The sequence below is a fragment of the Colletotrichum jinshuiense genome, chromosome 4 (assembly GCF_051148585.1).
Source record: "Colletotrichum jinshuiense chromosome 4, complete sequence".
Classification (NCBI taxonomy): Eukaryota; Fungi; Ascomycota; class Sordariomycetes; order Glomerellales; family Glomerellaceae; genus Colletotrichum; species Colletotrichum jinshuiense.
In genome coordinates, this window is record NC_139311.1 from 3,108,534 (window position 1) to 3,125,573 (window position 17,040).

A 17,040-nucleotide genomic window follows, 5' to 3' on the forward strand; every position below is an offset into this window, starting at 1 on the left:
ACTAGCCAAGAGTGGACGGCGGTGGAGGACGATGGTGGACAGCGGGAGAGGGAGCTCGCAGAAAGCAGGCAGAGGGGAGAGAGAGTGAGTGTATGAGTGAGGGAGATTAGGAGAGAGAGGCAGAGGGATAGGGAAGGAGCAGTTGGCAGCTGGGATGATCCCTGTTCTCGGCGGCGGGTCATTCACTTTGAAGCAACGAGCAGTGAGTGGGTTGGCGGCGCAAAGTACCCGGTACATTTGAGAAATAGGTATGTTCGACCGCTGCTAGGCCTTTTTTTTTTCTCTCTCTTTCCTTTGCTTCCTGCCTCCCTTTAGCTGCTTCTAGCTGCGTTGCGAGGCAGCGAGGCAGGATAGAAACGACTCACGATGCTGGCTCCTGCCTCCTGCCTCCTGCTTCCTGCCCGCAGCCCGTCGCCGCCTCAGCCAATAATGGCGGTCTGTCTGCATGTGCGCTCTCTCCCGTCTCGTCTCTTGCGCTCACTTGCAGCCTCCGTATGTTTCTGTTTGTCTCTTGCCATTTGGTCATCCATCCCATCCGCCACATTCTTTCCCTGTCGTTTCTACTGCACGTCTGTTTGACTTGCACCTTCACGTTTAAGACGTGCATCGCAGGCGCATCGCAGCATGAGGCGACAGGCGGTTGCATTCAAACTGATTTCGGTTGATTTTTGCCCCCTGGCCTTTTTTTTTTCTCCCGCCCATCCCCCGGAACCTCAACCAAGGCTACGACTCGAACTCGTCCCGACTCGGTCATGAATGCCGCCATCTCCACGCCCGCCCCCCAAGCACCGTCTCCTCTTTCTCCCCTATTTCCCACATACCATGTCCGACGAGCTGCGGTACCCTAAGATGATATGCACGTGTTTCCCGTATGCGGCATTACAGATACTGGCTCCAGACAGATGGCTACATTAGTAGTCAAATCCGTCAAGCCCTCGGACGCACGGCCAGTCCATCAACTCCTATCTGCGGTTTTATTCTCCGTGGCAGCACACATCAGAAACAGTCAAAACAGCTATGGGATAACGCCTCGAACACGCCTCCAGAGTCCTCGGTAGTGTGTCTTGCCATCGGTGACTAGGCGACGACAGGCGGGCGCGCGGCGGTGTTCGTCAGATGACACGGACGCCATTAGGAGGAATGGAACACCTGCGAATACACACGATTGTTCGTTGCAGCCCGTGGTCACTGGTCTGTAAGCTGTGAGACCGACAGGCGGGAGGTGGGGAAAGTCAACGGTACAAAGCCACCCAGACCAGTTGCCCGTTTGTCGCCGAGATTTCGGAGCTCCTTGGGGTGTGTGTGCAAGGAGGGGTCGACCGACCAGTGAGTGATCCTGGCTTGCGGATGGGGCTTGCGCTTGGCTCCAAAGGTGTGACAAGCGACGAGCAGCAGCAGCGCCGGCGGGAAGAGAGGAGCAGGAGAAGAAAAGAAAAGAAAAAAAAGCCATGTCTCTCCCGAACCGATATCTAATCATCGGTCTCGTCTCCACCGTCGACCGACGAGTGTCATTTCCACCCGGCTTATGCCTCTGGAATTCGTCAGACAGATTCAACATGGCCAAAATGTACACACAGAACCTCTGGGTTCTCCGGCTGTCGCATTCCTAGCACACGAGACAATCACATCATTGCAACTCCGTCCGGATCCAGCGCATTGGGATGACCGGGCGGGTGCGATTGTAAGCAGCGCGCCTCAAGCAAAGGCCAATTCGCTGCCCCGACTCGTTCGGCCTCGGGTCCGACCTCATTTTGTTCATGCGAACTAGCATCAAGGATCCCCGAACAAGTCCAACCGCCAATTGCTATGGCATTCTTTTGTTTACACCACGGACAGACGTTGTTTTTGTTGACGGGCACCCGTTACTCGACTGTGCACCTCTGCTCTTGTTGCTCCCAGTCCCCCCCCCCCAGTGCTCAGCACTCTGGGGGGTTTTTTTCCCCTCCGCGAGTCGTTCGAAGACAACTGCCATCTGCTAGGGAGCCAAGCCCAGCAAGACCACGGGCCGTTGATAAAGCATTCCGGCTACCGTCGTTGACTTGTTATGCACAGGACATTGCCGCAATGCCGTCGTCCACTGCGAATAGCCCGATTACGACATGTTGCCTGATATCTGGGCCCCACGTTGGTAATGCGATCTGATGCAGCATGATGCCATCTCAATATCTGCCATCTGGTGTGTTGGCTGGCCATCGCCGTCGCCGTCGCTGGCGCTATGTGTGTACATCCATCTGCTTGGAGGACGCGACAGCACACACACACACACACACACATGCACGGCGAGGATTGCGATACGGATACGTGCGGCATTACTTTCACGACGAGATGCATGAAATTGACATGCGAATCTGTATCTGTATCTGTACCTGCACCCGTATTCGTCCCTGTCCGGACACTCCCCATGGGCGCAGCGCGATTATTCGATATTGACATTGTCGGCGGCGGATTCAATAGCGTTGGCTGCAAAAGGAAAGCATGGTAAAATTGCAGCCGTTAAGCACGTCCACCGAGCATGGGATTGTCACGACGACATTGGATCGTGGCGGAGAGGACAATCTCGTCTTCCCATCGCCTGTTTCGCCTGTCGGTCCACTCAAGGCCCCAGCACGGTCATCCCATGTCCCACGCTAAGGGGGGCCCCGGGCAATAACGCTCGCTGCAAGCCACCCCACCAGGGCAGAGGACCCTCCACCTGCGTTGGTGCTGGGGCCAGGTAGCGCCTGGCAGCAGCCCTGGCACGACCTGGCTTGGAACAGAGACTGAAAGCTGCATCTTCACGCGCAGCGGAATCTGACTGGCTGGGCTGCTGCCATGTCCGTGCGCCGCGCTCGTCAGTTTTAGCGGCGTTACTATGCAGCAAATTGGCGTGGGCAGGGAAGCCATGGAATAATAACCATCGGCCAGAGAAAGGAGCGCGTTGCCGTTGCGATGCGTTGCGTTGCGCTGCGTCTTTCTTTTTGCCGGTCCCTTGTACATAGCATAGTAGCCTTCTCCACAATCATATTCAACGGCTGCTATCGCTAATGGTTGATAGACGTCTTTGATACCGGGAGGGAGGGGCGCAAAAGGTGGCTCCCCATCCTTCGGCGCCCACGATTCTTTCTCTCCGCGACAGTCGCCGCATGTCGCCCAACATCAAGTATATGAGTTTCGCCCAACCTACCTACCTTACCGCAAACCCGCGTGGCAAAAAACGGGCATGAAAATAGACGTACCGTTGCGACCCCGGGCCACGTTGAGACAGCTTGTAGGGCCGTTTCCTCCATCTATACTACGCGCTTCTCCCGTTTGCATGGGGCGGTAGCGATGCCAGATTGAATGTTTGCCACTACGCATTTAGAATCGCCCAAAAAAATAAATAGAAAAAATCCGGGGAAAGGACAGGAGAAACATGCATCCACGGAGGGAACGAAACGTCCATGCCACTCTATCTCAGATGTTGCGCCTCAAAATAACCCGAAAGCCATACCACAGCCCAAACCTTCAACCGTCATCTCGCCCGCAAGCGTAAACAAATCCGTTCTCGGGGGCCCGGCACAGCGCTAGTTGCTATTCCGAGATCAGCCCCGACGACATGACAAGTGCGCGTAGCGTCCAGAGGTGCATTCCTCACCTTGATTGCCCTGCCTCTCCATGTCACCGTCTGTCTCTGCCTTGTCTTGAACTTTCCAGCGCCGCGCGCCGCGCGGAACTCGAGATCTCCTGTTCCCCATGCCCGTTACAGACTCGTTCCGCTGGTGTCCGCCCGCCGATCCCTTTCCCATCTCCTCCGCTCTGGCGTCCAATCGTGTCGATGGGCCCCGGATGCCATGACTCCATTGAATGAACCGTCGCTTGCCTTCCCTCCATGTGCCGTTGTCACTGACACCAAAAAAGATCTCCCGCCTCACCTTGTTTCCTCCCCCCCTCCCATACATACCATTCGCGCATGCATGCAACAAACTAGCACTCACATAGAGGACCCGGCAGCAGCAGACAGAGAGCCAAGAGCCGTTCCGTCAGTACGGAGTCAGGGAGTCTGTCCATATGGTATGGTTAGCTGCATCCTGGGCGGAATGGGCAACAATTATGTCATATCTCCACCAACTCGAGGCCGCGATGCCGCTTGATTGGGACCGCGACAACGTCCTCTCGCTGCGGTGGCATGTCATCCTGCCTTCAACCCTCGCCCATCCCTGCACAGCGCCCCTTCTCTCCACCCTCTCGTGCCTCTTCACCCCCACTCGTAGCTGCCACCTCGAAGGCAAATGTGGGCAGCATCCTATCCCATCCCATCCCATCCCATCCCATCCCGTTTGCATTCCAGTCGGGGGCCGCACCTTGCTCGCCAGCGTCATGCCCACCAATGCGAGCAGCGCAACAACCACGCCGCCGTCCCCGTGGGAAATTCATCGTGGCAGACGCGCGTGGAATATCATCCACCACACGCACCATGCAGTCCAGCACCGCCGCCGGCCCCTCGTAGTCTTCAGGGCCTCTCCACTCGTTGGTCCTCTCTCTCTCCCCGTGTCCACGGCCACGCTCTCTGCCGTGGTGCACGACCATCGTCACGGCTGCCCGGGGGGGGAAGCTTTGACGCGCAGTTACATAACCGCATCCGCTCGGCATTCATCATTGTGGACTCGGACTCCATCGTCAAGCGCCTCGTTCTGCGAATAGTTGCATGCCAGATTCGACAGACAGACAGCCTTGACGACACCACACACGAGGGGCCTAGGCCGAGGCTTGAGCCGGAAGCGTCGCAACAAAATTGTCGGTCAGCCGGCGGAGTGCACGGCCGGCCATCCCGCGCGGATGGTTGCAGCACAGTGTGTCTGTCTCGCGGAATGTAGATGTTACATGCCAACTTGGACTGCGCGGATACACCACACCCTCAAACCACCCTCACCTGCACCAACAATGGGGGGGTCGGCCGACGAATAGCTATTCAACACCGCCGGCCCATCACCTGTCTGCTGCTCTGCCCTACGATTGATGTCGCGCTGCCCCTCCTTTACACTCCGTATACTACCATGCGCGACGAACATCACACTCCGGAGCGGCACCATTTGCGCCTTCATGTCGCCGTGCTCTCACCGCCTCTCTTTTGTGTCGTCAGGATGACTAGAACCAGATACGGAGCGAGGCAAACGACGGACGGCAACGGGAATGATGCGATTTCATGTCTCGCATGGTGGTTGCAACATTGGACCTTTTTTTTTTTTGTGGTTGGGTTCAGACTTGCCATCGCAGGTGTCGTCTGGGAGGGTCAGCCTCAGCGCCATGCCCCCCGGCGGCGAGCTGATGATAGCCGGGAGGTTCATCATGTGCGCACGGTTGGTTGTCTGCGGCACGCCGACGGTGAGTCGGTTCGTGGCCCCCTTTCCCGCCGCCACGAACGGCGGTTCCGTCTGACGGTCCTGACGACTAGGCGATGGTGGAAAAAAAAAAAAAGGCGGAAAAAAAGGGAGGAGGCCGGAACGCGCAATCGCTGATTGCGAGTCAGTCCCGTATCTCAGGTGTCGCGGACTACGCTGCGCTGACCCAGGCACGGGAGATGCGATCATCAGGCACTTGAGGCTCGTCTCAGGGATGGCTCTTGTTAGAGGTCGCTAGGAGGCGGTGGAGGATGCAGGTGGTACAGCCATCTCGGGCCTAAAGACGTGATGGAGGGGGCGGGTTGGCAGATGCCGTTTCCTGATTCGACGTCGCCCACCCCATTCCTGGCCATATCAGTGAAACAAAGGCCAGGCCGAACCATGCCCGCCTGCGCATCCGGCCTTCAAGGTCGCGACCTAAGATGCATGCGCCAAAATCATTTGACATGCAGACACTTTCTGCATTCGCTCTGGTCTCATTTGCAGCCAGACAGACCTTCATGGCGATTGGCGCCTGTGTGAGATTGTTCGTGTCGGGGGCCGGAAAGACATCGTGAGCGACGATGGCAATTTGACACATTGGCATCGGCCAACCATCAATCTCAGAGGTCTCGAACCGGTTCCTATGCCAAGGCGACATAGCATGCCAGGGAAGAGCTGCGCATGTGGCCGCCCGTGGCTCAACCTGTGCAACGGTGCGTACACCAATGGCATGCCGGACATGCGAGGCTGGAGAGGCCTGGGGCCCGGGTTCCGCTGACTCGCCGGCCAAGAGGGATCGGCCAGCTGTGCGATTTGCGTTTGACCTGTGAGTCGTCTCCTCATTGCCCACACGCTGTTGAGGAGAGCGGTGACTGCCGAACACCCGTCGATCCCACCGGATCAAGACGACTAAAAGGAGCCGTAGTAGTGTGTGCTTGACCGAATTTCGCGACTTGCAACTTGGCCTGTCGCCTACAAAGGGAATCCCGTCCACGGCCTAGCGAGGGGCATGAACAAGCGTGGAAGGCCTACTAACAACTACTGAATCTCGCATGCCAGCCAAAAATAAAATAAAAATAAAAAAAAACCCGCCATGGAACTCCACTGGTGCCGGCTGGCACAGAACGCTACTCACCGCACACCGTTCACCGTTCACGCCAGCCCGCCAGCACTACTGCAGCTTTGCTACGGAGCCACGGGGAGCCACGGGTTCTGTTGAAGGCTGACGTTGGATAGCGAACCTGGTGTTTGGGACCGGATGACGGATGCAGGGGGTTGTCGTCGTCGTCGTCGTCGTCGGTCGTCGGTCGGGGTAAAGAAGATCCAGCATCCGAATAACCTGTTTGCGCCCCGTTCCCCCAACACCCATGTCCCGTTCCGACGAAGTCGAATCTTGACACGGCGCTACTCGCGCAAGGTTCAGATTCAAGAAAGCAATGCTGGTTGAACCCTGACGATCCCCAAGAATCGTCTACCGAAGCCGCCGAGACGAGACCTTGGTCTTTGGGCCACATGATTCGAAGATGCAGCCGCTCCGGGACGCGAGGATCGTTCGGATGCTCGACATGTCGTCTCACAGGGGAGGCGATACGCCGATTGCTCGCTCACCGCTCCGTCGCAAAAATTCTTTTTCCTGCAGACTCGCACACTTTCATGCAAGCAAGACTGCAAAGAGTGGATAAAGCAGGCCACCACTGGGAACAGGGTTTACGGCCCTCGTTCCACTCGCGGCGAGGACGCCATCCCCGACCCGTCCTAGAGCGGACCGGGGTGGTTGCTGGTGGTCCGTGTTGCTATCGGCTCATGACGAGGGAAAGGAGGGGCATCTGGACCCTGGAGCTGCCCCTCGATCTCGTGGGGAATTGGTGATGGCCGTTGGCTGTGGCCAACCAAACGCCATTCCCGCGTGCGCTGCGCACCCCGAGTACGCATTCCCATCCGTAGTGCACTCTATATACGGATACGCCACTCATAGCCGCTTCGAATCGTCGCTTCTTTTCTGGCAGGTCTCATCCGCTTGTGCGAACTCTGGCTCTGCTCTACCGTACCACGGTACATACCTACGTTATGGATACCCTGCCTTACCGGGGCTCCTCAATGCAGCTGCTTCTCCTCGGTGGACGTGCCGAAGGCGCTACCTCGAGTCGCTGGGCTTCTCTTTGGATAGGGGGCGGGGACCTCTCCCTTTCTGCTGGCATCGAAACCCGCCGGGCCCAAAGCTCGAGATGCGCATTCCAAGTTTCTTATTCAAGTCCGCAGCGCAGCCGCGCCTCTAATCGAATGGGCCCCCACAATGCTCATCTCGGGACTCTGCACCACATAGGCTCCTGTCGGACCCCGGACCTTGTCTTGCGCTATCGCCCATCTCCGCTTTCGCACGTCAACAGGCCCAGTGCTGCTGTGCTTTATTTCTTTTGCGGGCATCGTATGAACTGCTTCGACCATCATGAGCTGATGATCCGACCTCAACACCACGAAGCATGACGGGCATCACGCCGTGGCGAGGCATCGCGGGGAAGCCAAACATGGCATCATGCTCGACACACGCTTACCCGCACACGCGCCAGGAAGGATTGGGATCCTCCCCGGGTCATCGACTCGCAGTTTCTCACACCGCAAATGCAAACCGCATCTTTTGCGTGTGACTTGCTTCGCTGCGGTGCAACCCACCCAACAGTTCCCCCTCCCCTCCCATAGGTATCGTCCAGTCTTTCGTGTCCTCTTGCCTCGGCCGGCAAAAGGCAGCATGCAGTCGCTCAGCCAGGCACTCGACGGCCTTTACGCCGGCGCCCGGAGCCGCGATCTCGGTGGTGGGGAACGCGATCGAGTCCTGCTGCACGTCCCCTCCCACTCAATCACAGTCGCTGCTCCGTCCCCGTCTGCCACCGCGAAAACCCGCTCTGCGATACCAACAGAAATGGCATGGCACAGGAGTCCCACTCAACCCCGGTGGGTCCCACCAGCGACTTAATTATCGCTCACCCCGACCGCCGTTGGACAATTCCAACCGGCCGATAGCTGATGACGGCATTGTACGAACAAGGCGGGGTGCAAGGAAATCCCGAACACCACCAAGTTCGACCACCAAGTCTCTACTCCTCCGTCCAAGTGCGGAGGTCAGTTCCTCGTCGCAACCAATCCTGCGCGGTGAGAGGCCGCTTACTTTCACACCGCTCAGCAAGCGCTCGGCAGCCCGCCCACCACTTTCTGCACCCGTACCGGTTCCTGGGAATCGCCTCACCCAGGGCGAGACCCCGCATGCACCTCCGCCTCCGAAGACGAGGCGATCGACATTCGTCCCGGTGCAAGACGAGCCCTCGGCGGCGTTCGTTGTGGGCTGGCCCAAGGTTCTGCATTTCTGCAGTTGCCCGGGGACAGGATTGTTTGTTGATCAGCCGCTGAAGACTCGACGTGGCTTTGGCAGGCAGGGATAGCCTCGCCTCGCACCTTAAACTCTGAGGCTGACTGACCGCCATAGATCGCCAGCATCCGTTCTATCCCACCTGTCAAGTGGGACTCGGCACCGTTAGCCAGCCAGCCTTTTCTCCATCCACGAAAAACAACGACCTACACCACCACTTACACCACATCGGTCATCACGACCGATCTCGTATGCGTTTTTTCGATTTGCGCCGTCAAAGGATGCGGCGTTAGAATCGTCCAGTGCTGCTTCGTCCACGTATCGACGGGTTTTCGCTTTCCGTTCCCACATTCCCATCTTTGGATCCATGGATATTGGGGAGAGACCCCGCCTTGGACGGTCGGAGTCGGCTCCGGTTGTCAAATGTGCACCCGTCCTCTAACGCACGTCATAGACGAAGACGAGGCGAGACGAGACGAGGCACACCTGCCAGACATGGCACGTCGGCCTAGTGGCCGATGATCAGGGACGCAAGAGCCGATCAGGGGCACCGGGTCGATCTGGGACTGGAGCGTCAACCCCTCCGGGTATCCCACCGCCGGACTGTTCACGGCCATGCTTCGAGTGAAGCGATGTTTGTTCCCTGGCTGTGGAGGGGTTTGCCGGGGCGGTCTGGTGAAGACGCCGGGCCCCCTTTCGCGGTGCATGTAGGACTTGTCAGGCCAAGGAACTTGCAACTCGGCCATGTTTTCTTCGCGGCTTGCGGCCGGGGAGGGGAGTGAGACACACAAAATGCTTCCGCAAAAAGAGGGGCTCTTTGCTACGAGGCCACATGGCAGAGTCGGTCTGGCCCTCACGATGGGCACATCGACACCGATCAAGTGTGGAGGATCGGCGATGCGTTGATGCTTTTTTTTTTTTGTGCCCATGACGAACACGGCCGCCCCTGGTGGATGCCGCGTTGCAGACGACAGCGCATGTTGGGTTCATGTGATTGCAGAATATCTCTACTGGTGAGAATGCTTCGATTCTCGCGGCCGGGACGGGCTCAGGAGCCCGCCGTCAGCGTCGACCCCGAGGGCTTCACTCCTTTGTTTAGACTTGTTCAATTTTGATAATTTTTTAAATTATTATTTAATTTAATTTTCGTCCGGAGACCGAGCTCAGGCGTGTCCGGTTTGCTCCATCATGCCGGGGTCTCATGGCCATGCAGTTGGTAGGCTTGCCGAACTGGCAATATCCTCTTGTCTTTGGTGCCCCCTTTTTTTCCCTTTTTTTTTTTTTTTTTCCTTTTACGGAAGCTCGAGTGCTTGGGAAAACTCTCTAACATTTTGATACGGTATTGTACAGATAAATGTGCTTGGGAGGCCGGCCGATATACCCCCTTTCTCCCCAGCAGGACCACCTCGCGGGTTGGATATCTCGGGGTCCCGGTTGTTGACGCCATCCCTCAGGGACTCACTCGGTCCGTGTTGACGTTCAGGACCCATCGAAGCCATCCTCCAGGAACTCCTTCCATGTCAATGTCCAGGGACCATGATACAGTGATTTTACAAACGTGCCCAAAAGCCGAGGCTAATCTCGTCGTCGGGGCCGCCTCGCGCGACCGCAGCGTCTCAGCTTCCGATCTTGACCAGGCGGTCGATGGCGCGGCCGTCGTCCAAGGCCCAGCCGGAGGCGACGTCCAGCTTGAGCTTGTCCTTGCCGACCTGCATCTTCATGAAGCCCTCCTTGGTCACGGCCCTCCGCATGCCGTACCACGCGGCCCGGAAGCCCTTGCCGGCGTGGCGGAACGGCTGCGTCATGAGGTGGTTCCTGTCGTACTCCCACTCGGCCTTGGCCTGGGCCCGCCTCTGCCTGGACGCGGCCCTCTCCTGCGCGGGCGTCGCGGGCAGCGCCGCCGGCATGAAGATGCGGCCGGGCATCCAGACCTGCTCGGGCGGCACGACGAGCACCTTGGGCTTGCCGGGGAGCATGCGCTTGCAGGTGATCTCGAGGTGGATGGGGGTGGTCTTGGGGCTCACGCCCGCGGGCACGGCGCCGGCCTTGAGCGTGGCCGTCGGCACGGCGCGGACGAGCTTGACGATGTTGTGCGCCTGGAAGAAGAAGTAGGAGCCGAAGCCGGCCATGGCGAGGCAGATGACGGCGTAGGCGTGCGGCACCCAGGCGGCGAGGTCCGCAGGCGGGTCGAGGAGCATCGTGTAGTAGTTTATGCCGGCGTAGCTGTAGAACATGACCATGGCGCCCCAGGCGGAGAGCTTCATCCAGAAGTGCGAGACGGCCTCGTAGAGCACCGTCGGCTGGCCCCGCTGGGCGAGCTGGGACTTGAGCGCGTATGCGGAGCCGGCTGCCGAGGGCGGCGTCGCCGTCGCTGTCGTCGTCGTCGTCGTCGTCGGGTTCGCCTTTGCAGTCGCGGAGCGGCGGGGGGCAGGAGGAGGAGGGGTCGTCGCCCTTGTCGGGGCCGGGACGGCGGCTTTGCGGGATGCGCCGGTCGCTGTGCGCGAGGGCTTCGCGGGGGGTTTCGCGGCGAAGCGGAGGGGGCCGAGGGAGCTGAAGAGGCGTTGGGAGAAGGGCTGGAGGGGCTGCGCCGCGCACAGAGGAGCTCGGGGGGCGGCGAGGAGGGACAGGCGGGCGAGGCCCAGGCCCCTTGAGAAGGTGGCCATTGCCGGGGGGGGCTGCAGGAAGCGGAATCGCCTCGTTGAAAAAGAATACGGACCCGATACACGACAGGAGAATGGTGCTATCAAACAAATAAATAAAAGGGTTCCGCGCGCCGTGGGGGTAGGGAGCTCAATGGGTCGGCGACGTTTGTCAGACCACGGAGCCGCAACATGGACCGAAGATGAAGCTATCCAAATATTCAGTGGAGACTTTTTTTTTTTAAACATACTTCGATTCAATCCCCGGTGATAGCACCAGCACCAGCACCAGCAGGGGGGCGTGCAATTGGAATGCGACGTCTAGTCTACAGCAGGGGTCCCTTTCGGAGCACGGCGCAACGAAACGGCGCTGGGCTGGCTGGGGGGGGGCGCTGAGCTGAGGACCTTAAACCGCTCACAAAAGGTACGTACCGCGTAGTGCCATCCGATCTAACGGCGACCAACCACGAAAAAAAAAAAAAAAGGACAGAGAGAGACAGAGGCGCCAACCAATGGGCCAACAAAAATTGCGGTCTTTTTCTGGTCCGTGCAGCGCCGGTCCGCCGCCAAACATCGGCGATAAGCCGCGCGCCCAGCGGTGGTTCCCACCCCAACAGGTGAGGGCGCTGGGTAGCTCACCCAAAGCTCGACAATTTTCCAGGCGAAAAAAGATTCCCGGACCGGGTCCCTGAGGCAGGCAATAAGGCCAATCCGACCGACCACGTCCGAACCTCCAACCCACTTACGCTCCCTTTTTCCTCCGAAACCTTTCGCAATATATCACGAAGTTCGCCTTTCCCTCCTCCTCCCGCCTGCCCCCCCCTCCCCCCTTCCTCCCACCACGACCCAATTGAGGAGTTTGCTCTGTCGGAAGCTATCCTCCCTCCCCTCCCCGAACAAAGCTCCTCCGGTTCGGTTCCGATAAAGTAAAATAAAATGGCTTCCCTAGCGACGGCGGCTCGCCTCTCTGCGAGGGTTGCTGGCCGGAGAATACCCGCGGAGTCCACAGCTCGAGGTCCGTAGCATGATGCAAAGCTCTCACGCACATACACATACACACACACACCCAACAGCTCCCCCCTTCCCTTGTCCATGGCACAATGCAGCCGCAACACCAAGAAGAAGAAAGATTCCGGGGCTGACCTGTGTTTCCATCCCACTCCGTACAGGCTTCCGGACCTCAGCACGATGCCTCGCGGCCCAGAACTTCTCCATGCCCGCCCTCTCCCCGACCATGACGGAGGGCAACATCGCCAACTGGAAGGTCAAGGAGGGCGAGGCCTTCTCCGCCGGCGACGTGCTCCTCGAGATCGAGACCGATAAGGCCACCATGGACGTCGAGGCCCAGGACGACGGCATCATGTTCAAGATCACCACCGGAGACGGCGCCAAGGCCGTCCAGGTCGGCACCCGCATCGCCGTCATCGCCGAGTCCGGGGACGACCTCTCCTCCCTCGAGATCCCCGCCGACAACCAGCCCTCCTCCTCGTCCTCCAAGCCCGCCCAGACCGGCACCGAGGCCCCCAAGGCCGAGGCGCCCCAGGCCGCCGCCCCCGCCCAGCAGAAGGGCGCCGCCGCCAAGGCGTCCGGCGGCAAGGCCCGCGAGCAGAGGTACCCCCTCCTCCCCTCCGTCCAGGCCCTCGTCAACGAGCACGGCCTCGACAAGGACGCCGTCAGCAGGATCGAGCCCACGGGCCCCAACGGCCGCCTGCTCAAGGGCGACGTCCTCGCGCACATCGGCGCCATCAACGCCGAGACCCCGGCCAAGATCATGGGCCGCGCCGTGAAGCTCTCCCACCTCGACCTCAGCAACATCAAGGTCGCCCCCAAGAAGGAGGAGGCCAAGGCCCCCAAGAAGGCCGAGGAGAAGCCCGCCGCCCCCGTCGACTCCGAGGTCGCCCTCGCCGTCTCCCTCTCCAAGGTCCTCGAGGCCCAGAAGCGCATCCAGTCGACGCTCGGCGTCTTCATGCCCGTCTCCACCTTCGTCGCCCGCGCCGCCGAGGTCGCCAACGACGACCTGCCCCCCTCGGCCCGCAAGCCCACCGCCGAGGAGCTCTTCAACCAGGTCCTCGGCCTCGACAAGCTGTCCCCCCGCGGCTCCCGCGGCTACTACCTGCCCCAGATCTCCGCCCTGGCCGAGGCCTCGCTGGCCGCCCCGCGCGCCGCCGCCCCCAGGCGGTCCTCCTCCGACATCATCGACCTCCTCGCCGCCCCCTCCAAGAAGGCCGCCGCCCCCAGACCCGCCGCCCCCGCCCACCGCACCCCCGGCGTGAGCTCCGGAAGCAACCTGTTCTCCGTGACGGTGCCCAAGGGCGACGAGAAGCGCGCCAAGGTGTTTTTGGAGCGGGTCAAGCTGATTCTGGAGGAGGAGCCCGGCAGGCTTGTCCTGTGAGGGTGTAGAGAAGTGCCAGGGAGGGGAGTAAGATGAGGTAGAGAGGCAGGGGGAGGGGAGTTGCCGAACGAGAAGGACGAAGTTCCAAAGGTGGGCGCGGCAGTGGGGAGGGCGGAGGGGGCGCGATAGAGCCCCGTCCCACCCCTCTCCCCTCCTCTCCCCCTTGTTCTCCGTCTTCTTCCTCGGCGGGTTTTCTTTTTTATAATTCCACGCGGGGAAATGTACTTGTAGCATGTGTTGTGGACGGATACAATAGAAGTCATATACAACCCCAATTCTCTCACATTCGGTTCTCCTGGGGGGGAGGACGTGGAGGGAGGAGGCAGAGCTCTCTTCTCGCTAAATGGACCTCTGCCCTCCTGCTCCCTCCTCCTAGTTCTACTTCCTGTCCGGCCCTTTTCTGAACCGGCGGCCGACCGAGCTAGTGCGTCTACCATGCGTATCTGGCTGCTTTTCTACGCCGTGAAGGGCCTGTGGTAGGCTCATATACATGGGTATGTATGTGCTCTTTGTTTTGTCTGGTCCGAGTCCGTATGAAAACAGACACAGTGCCAGACAAGACGAATGAATGTGCCTGCGTCTTATGTGTGTGTGAGAGAAAGAGAGAGAAGGAGAAATATCACTCAGGGATGGAGCATCTGATGCTTCTTGTCCTTTGGGGGAAGTCGGACGGTAAAGAACCCCCTCCCCTACCCCTTTAGCAAGCGCCTTGTATTGTGCCGCGGAAGACACTCTGCTGCCCCGGGCCAGAAGCCTCGCAAAGGGCAATCGGGTCCGGCACACGCAGCTTAGGCCCAGTACCTCGCATGGCAGCAACGAATGTGACCTGGCTGGCCAGACGGGAATGTTTCCGCGCTGCGTCTTCTTCGCCCCGAGCGGAGAAAAGGCTTTGGTACGCATCTTGACACTCGTCTCTCCTATGTCTCTCCTATTATGTTGGAACCGGGTTGTGCCATAAGGCTTCACTCCCGGAGCCCCTCCACGCTCTCGGATAGAGCATTGGCTGGTATGGAGGTGGGCGAGATCTAAGTTGTGGACGGGAAGGAAGCCCCTCGCGGGGGTTCTTTAAAAATACAAAATCTTCACTTCCTCTATCTTCTAAAAGGTTCGGAATTACATTGTTAACCCACCCTCCCCTTTCTTTTGATCATTCCTGCTTGGTGTTCATGGCCTCTTGGGGAAGGCAAAACCTGCTTATCGGTGCCATGACTGTTTGGAACGTGGCCTGGGGATGCTGGTCGAGCGAGTGGAGGTTTGGCATGCCTCCGCCTAGACAATATCTCGACCGCTGGGTAGATCACCCTTCGGGCCCCAGACGGTACAACTTCAGACTTCACTCTCGCGATGACAGGCCGCCAGAGGTTCAGACATCGGCAGGTACTAGGCAGCAAGTGAACTAGCAAGATTTCCAGGTGTTGCCAAGACGCCCATGGCTTGTCCTTGTGCCCTGTAGCTCCATGCCTCCGGGCCCAGACGTGAATTGCCGGCCACGGTGCGCGGCCGAGGCGGTTCCAGCTTCAAGCCTGCCGTGGCACTTTTACGGGCATTGTAAATATGTTTTCAGTACGAGTGTATAGGCTGGACAACCCTAGACTCTCTACTCTTGGTTTTGTGGATTGGCATCATGCTTTTTCGCCCTTCTCTTGCTCAGTACCCCCGCGCTTATTCACGTAGTCGTAACTTTGCATTTCCAACTCGGTCTGCGTAGACTGACCTCTGTGCGCAAGTGGTGGTCGCTCCGGATCAGGACTTCAAACATACCCGGCACCTTTCTGCTAGTTTCTGTGTCAGGAAATGCGTTACATAGATGCGAGGTATCTGAACACGGGCAGCCAAGGCGTCGAAGCTGACAACAGAGCCCCAAACACAAAGACGCTGGCCGGTCCTTCTACGGAGTCAGACTTCCAGCATGGGCTGCATTTGCCCTTTGCTGTCTCTGCTGGACAGACGACGGAGGTTCTGCTCACTGGCGGAAAATAGGCGTCTAGGGCACCTCCTTTTATGAGGGCAATAGCGAGTAACCTGGCGGCATATTTGCAAGTAATCGGCAAAAGTGCTGTTTTCGGCCGTAGATTATATGGCCAGTATGGATTTCTATGTTTGCTCCCGCAGTCCTTCCCCGTCCCCGTCGTTTGCTGGACAAATAAGGATGATGGGTATGAAAACAAATAAAACATCGATAGAAGCAAGCGCGGCGCTTAACAAAAGTAGACGCAACGGCAAGGGACACGTGAGGATACAAGATGCAGTTGATATTTTGTGATAGTACAAGGTGTTGAGACTGTAGCAAAGTAAAGCTTATAGTAATGCTCTTCCTCCTATGTAGGAAGTAAATGCGTCAAAAGAGCAATACGAACCCGCAGAGCTGCCTTATTGTGCACTATGAGAAGTCTAGTATGGGTGCCCATTTATATCCCTTTCATACACCAAGTTCTCGGATAAGCCCGGTCACATCATGAGTGACGCGGCACTCGGGGGTGTCGCGGCAGGCCTGGAAGAATCCAGCATTGCTCCAGACTGCTGTCGGTCTTCTGCGTGGTTTGATTATCACTAAGAGTCCTGAGATATTGAGTACGACAGGCAATAGATCCGCCTGCGCCCATTTACAACGGATCATCATGTATGCGATGCTTCGAGCTAGCGTTGGCCCCGACGATGCCGAACAGCACGAAACCCTCGAGTGTGAGTTCTAGTCCAGCAACCCTCACCCGGCGTTCCACCGACTGATCTGCCGAAAACCCTTCCGTTGTAATACTGCAAAATCCCGTCGCCCGTTTCAAAGGTGCCAAAGTCACCCTCTCCAGGCAGGGTGTTTTCGGTGTTGGCCACCATCGTGCCGTTTGAATGTCCGAGAAGACCCCCTGAAGAGGTCATGTGCTTTTGTACAACGCGACAATTCCGTGGAACCTCGGTGGCGGTTTCGGCTATCCCCCAATTCCCCTCGAGCCTCGGCTCCAGCGAAGTGTCGGTAAATATTTCTATCGATGAAATCACAAGAAGACTTCGCTGCGGCGAGCTCGAGGTATGTTCACGGGTTGGTCGTGAGTGGCACGAAGACGTAGCCCGCCCATTACGTGGGAGCAATAGGTCATGAACTGCGAAGAAGGATAATCGAACCACCCATCGTCTGAAAATCGCCAGCATTAAATACCGAGGTCTTGTCATTTTGTTCGATGACTGCCTCCGAGGGACCCTTCGTATATTTTACCAATGCTTATTTGGAGGCTCAATAAACCAACAAGTCACATAAACGGAAGAGTACGGAATGATACGGTACCAACCAAGGCCGTATCAAAGATCACATCGCAC

General features: G+C 58.4%; 2 protein-coding genes across 2 annotated transcripts; one reads left to right on the forward strand and one right to left on the reverse strand.

The window, feature by feature from the left end:
* Positions 1 to 10,316: 10,316 nt before the first annotated feature.
* Positions 10,317 to 11,363, reverse strand: EsH8_IV_000774 (uncharacterized protein; the record flags this gene model as incomplete). Its single annotated transcript, XM_083265664.1, has 1 exon — positions 10,317 to 11,363. One exon carries the CDS (start codon positions 11,361 to 11,363, stop codon positions 10,317 to 10,319), a length of 1,047 nt encoding a protein of 348 aa, XP_083124559.1.
* A 912-nt stretch (positions 11,364 to 12,275) lies between these two features.
* On the forward strand, positions 12,276 to 13,731 carry EsH8_IV_000775 (uncharacterized protein; the record flags this gene model as incomplete). Its single annotated transcript, XM_083265665.1, has 2 exons — positions 12,276 to 12,354; positions 12,509 to 13,731. The coding sequence occupies 2 exons, from the start codon at positions 12,276 to 12,278 to the stop codon at positions 13,729 to 13,731; spliced, it is 1,302 nt and encodes a 433-aa protein (XP_083124560.1).
* Positions 13,732 to 17,040: the final 3,309 nt, after the last annotated feature.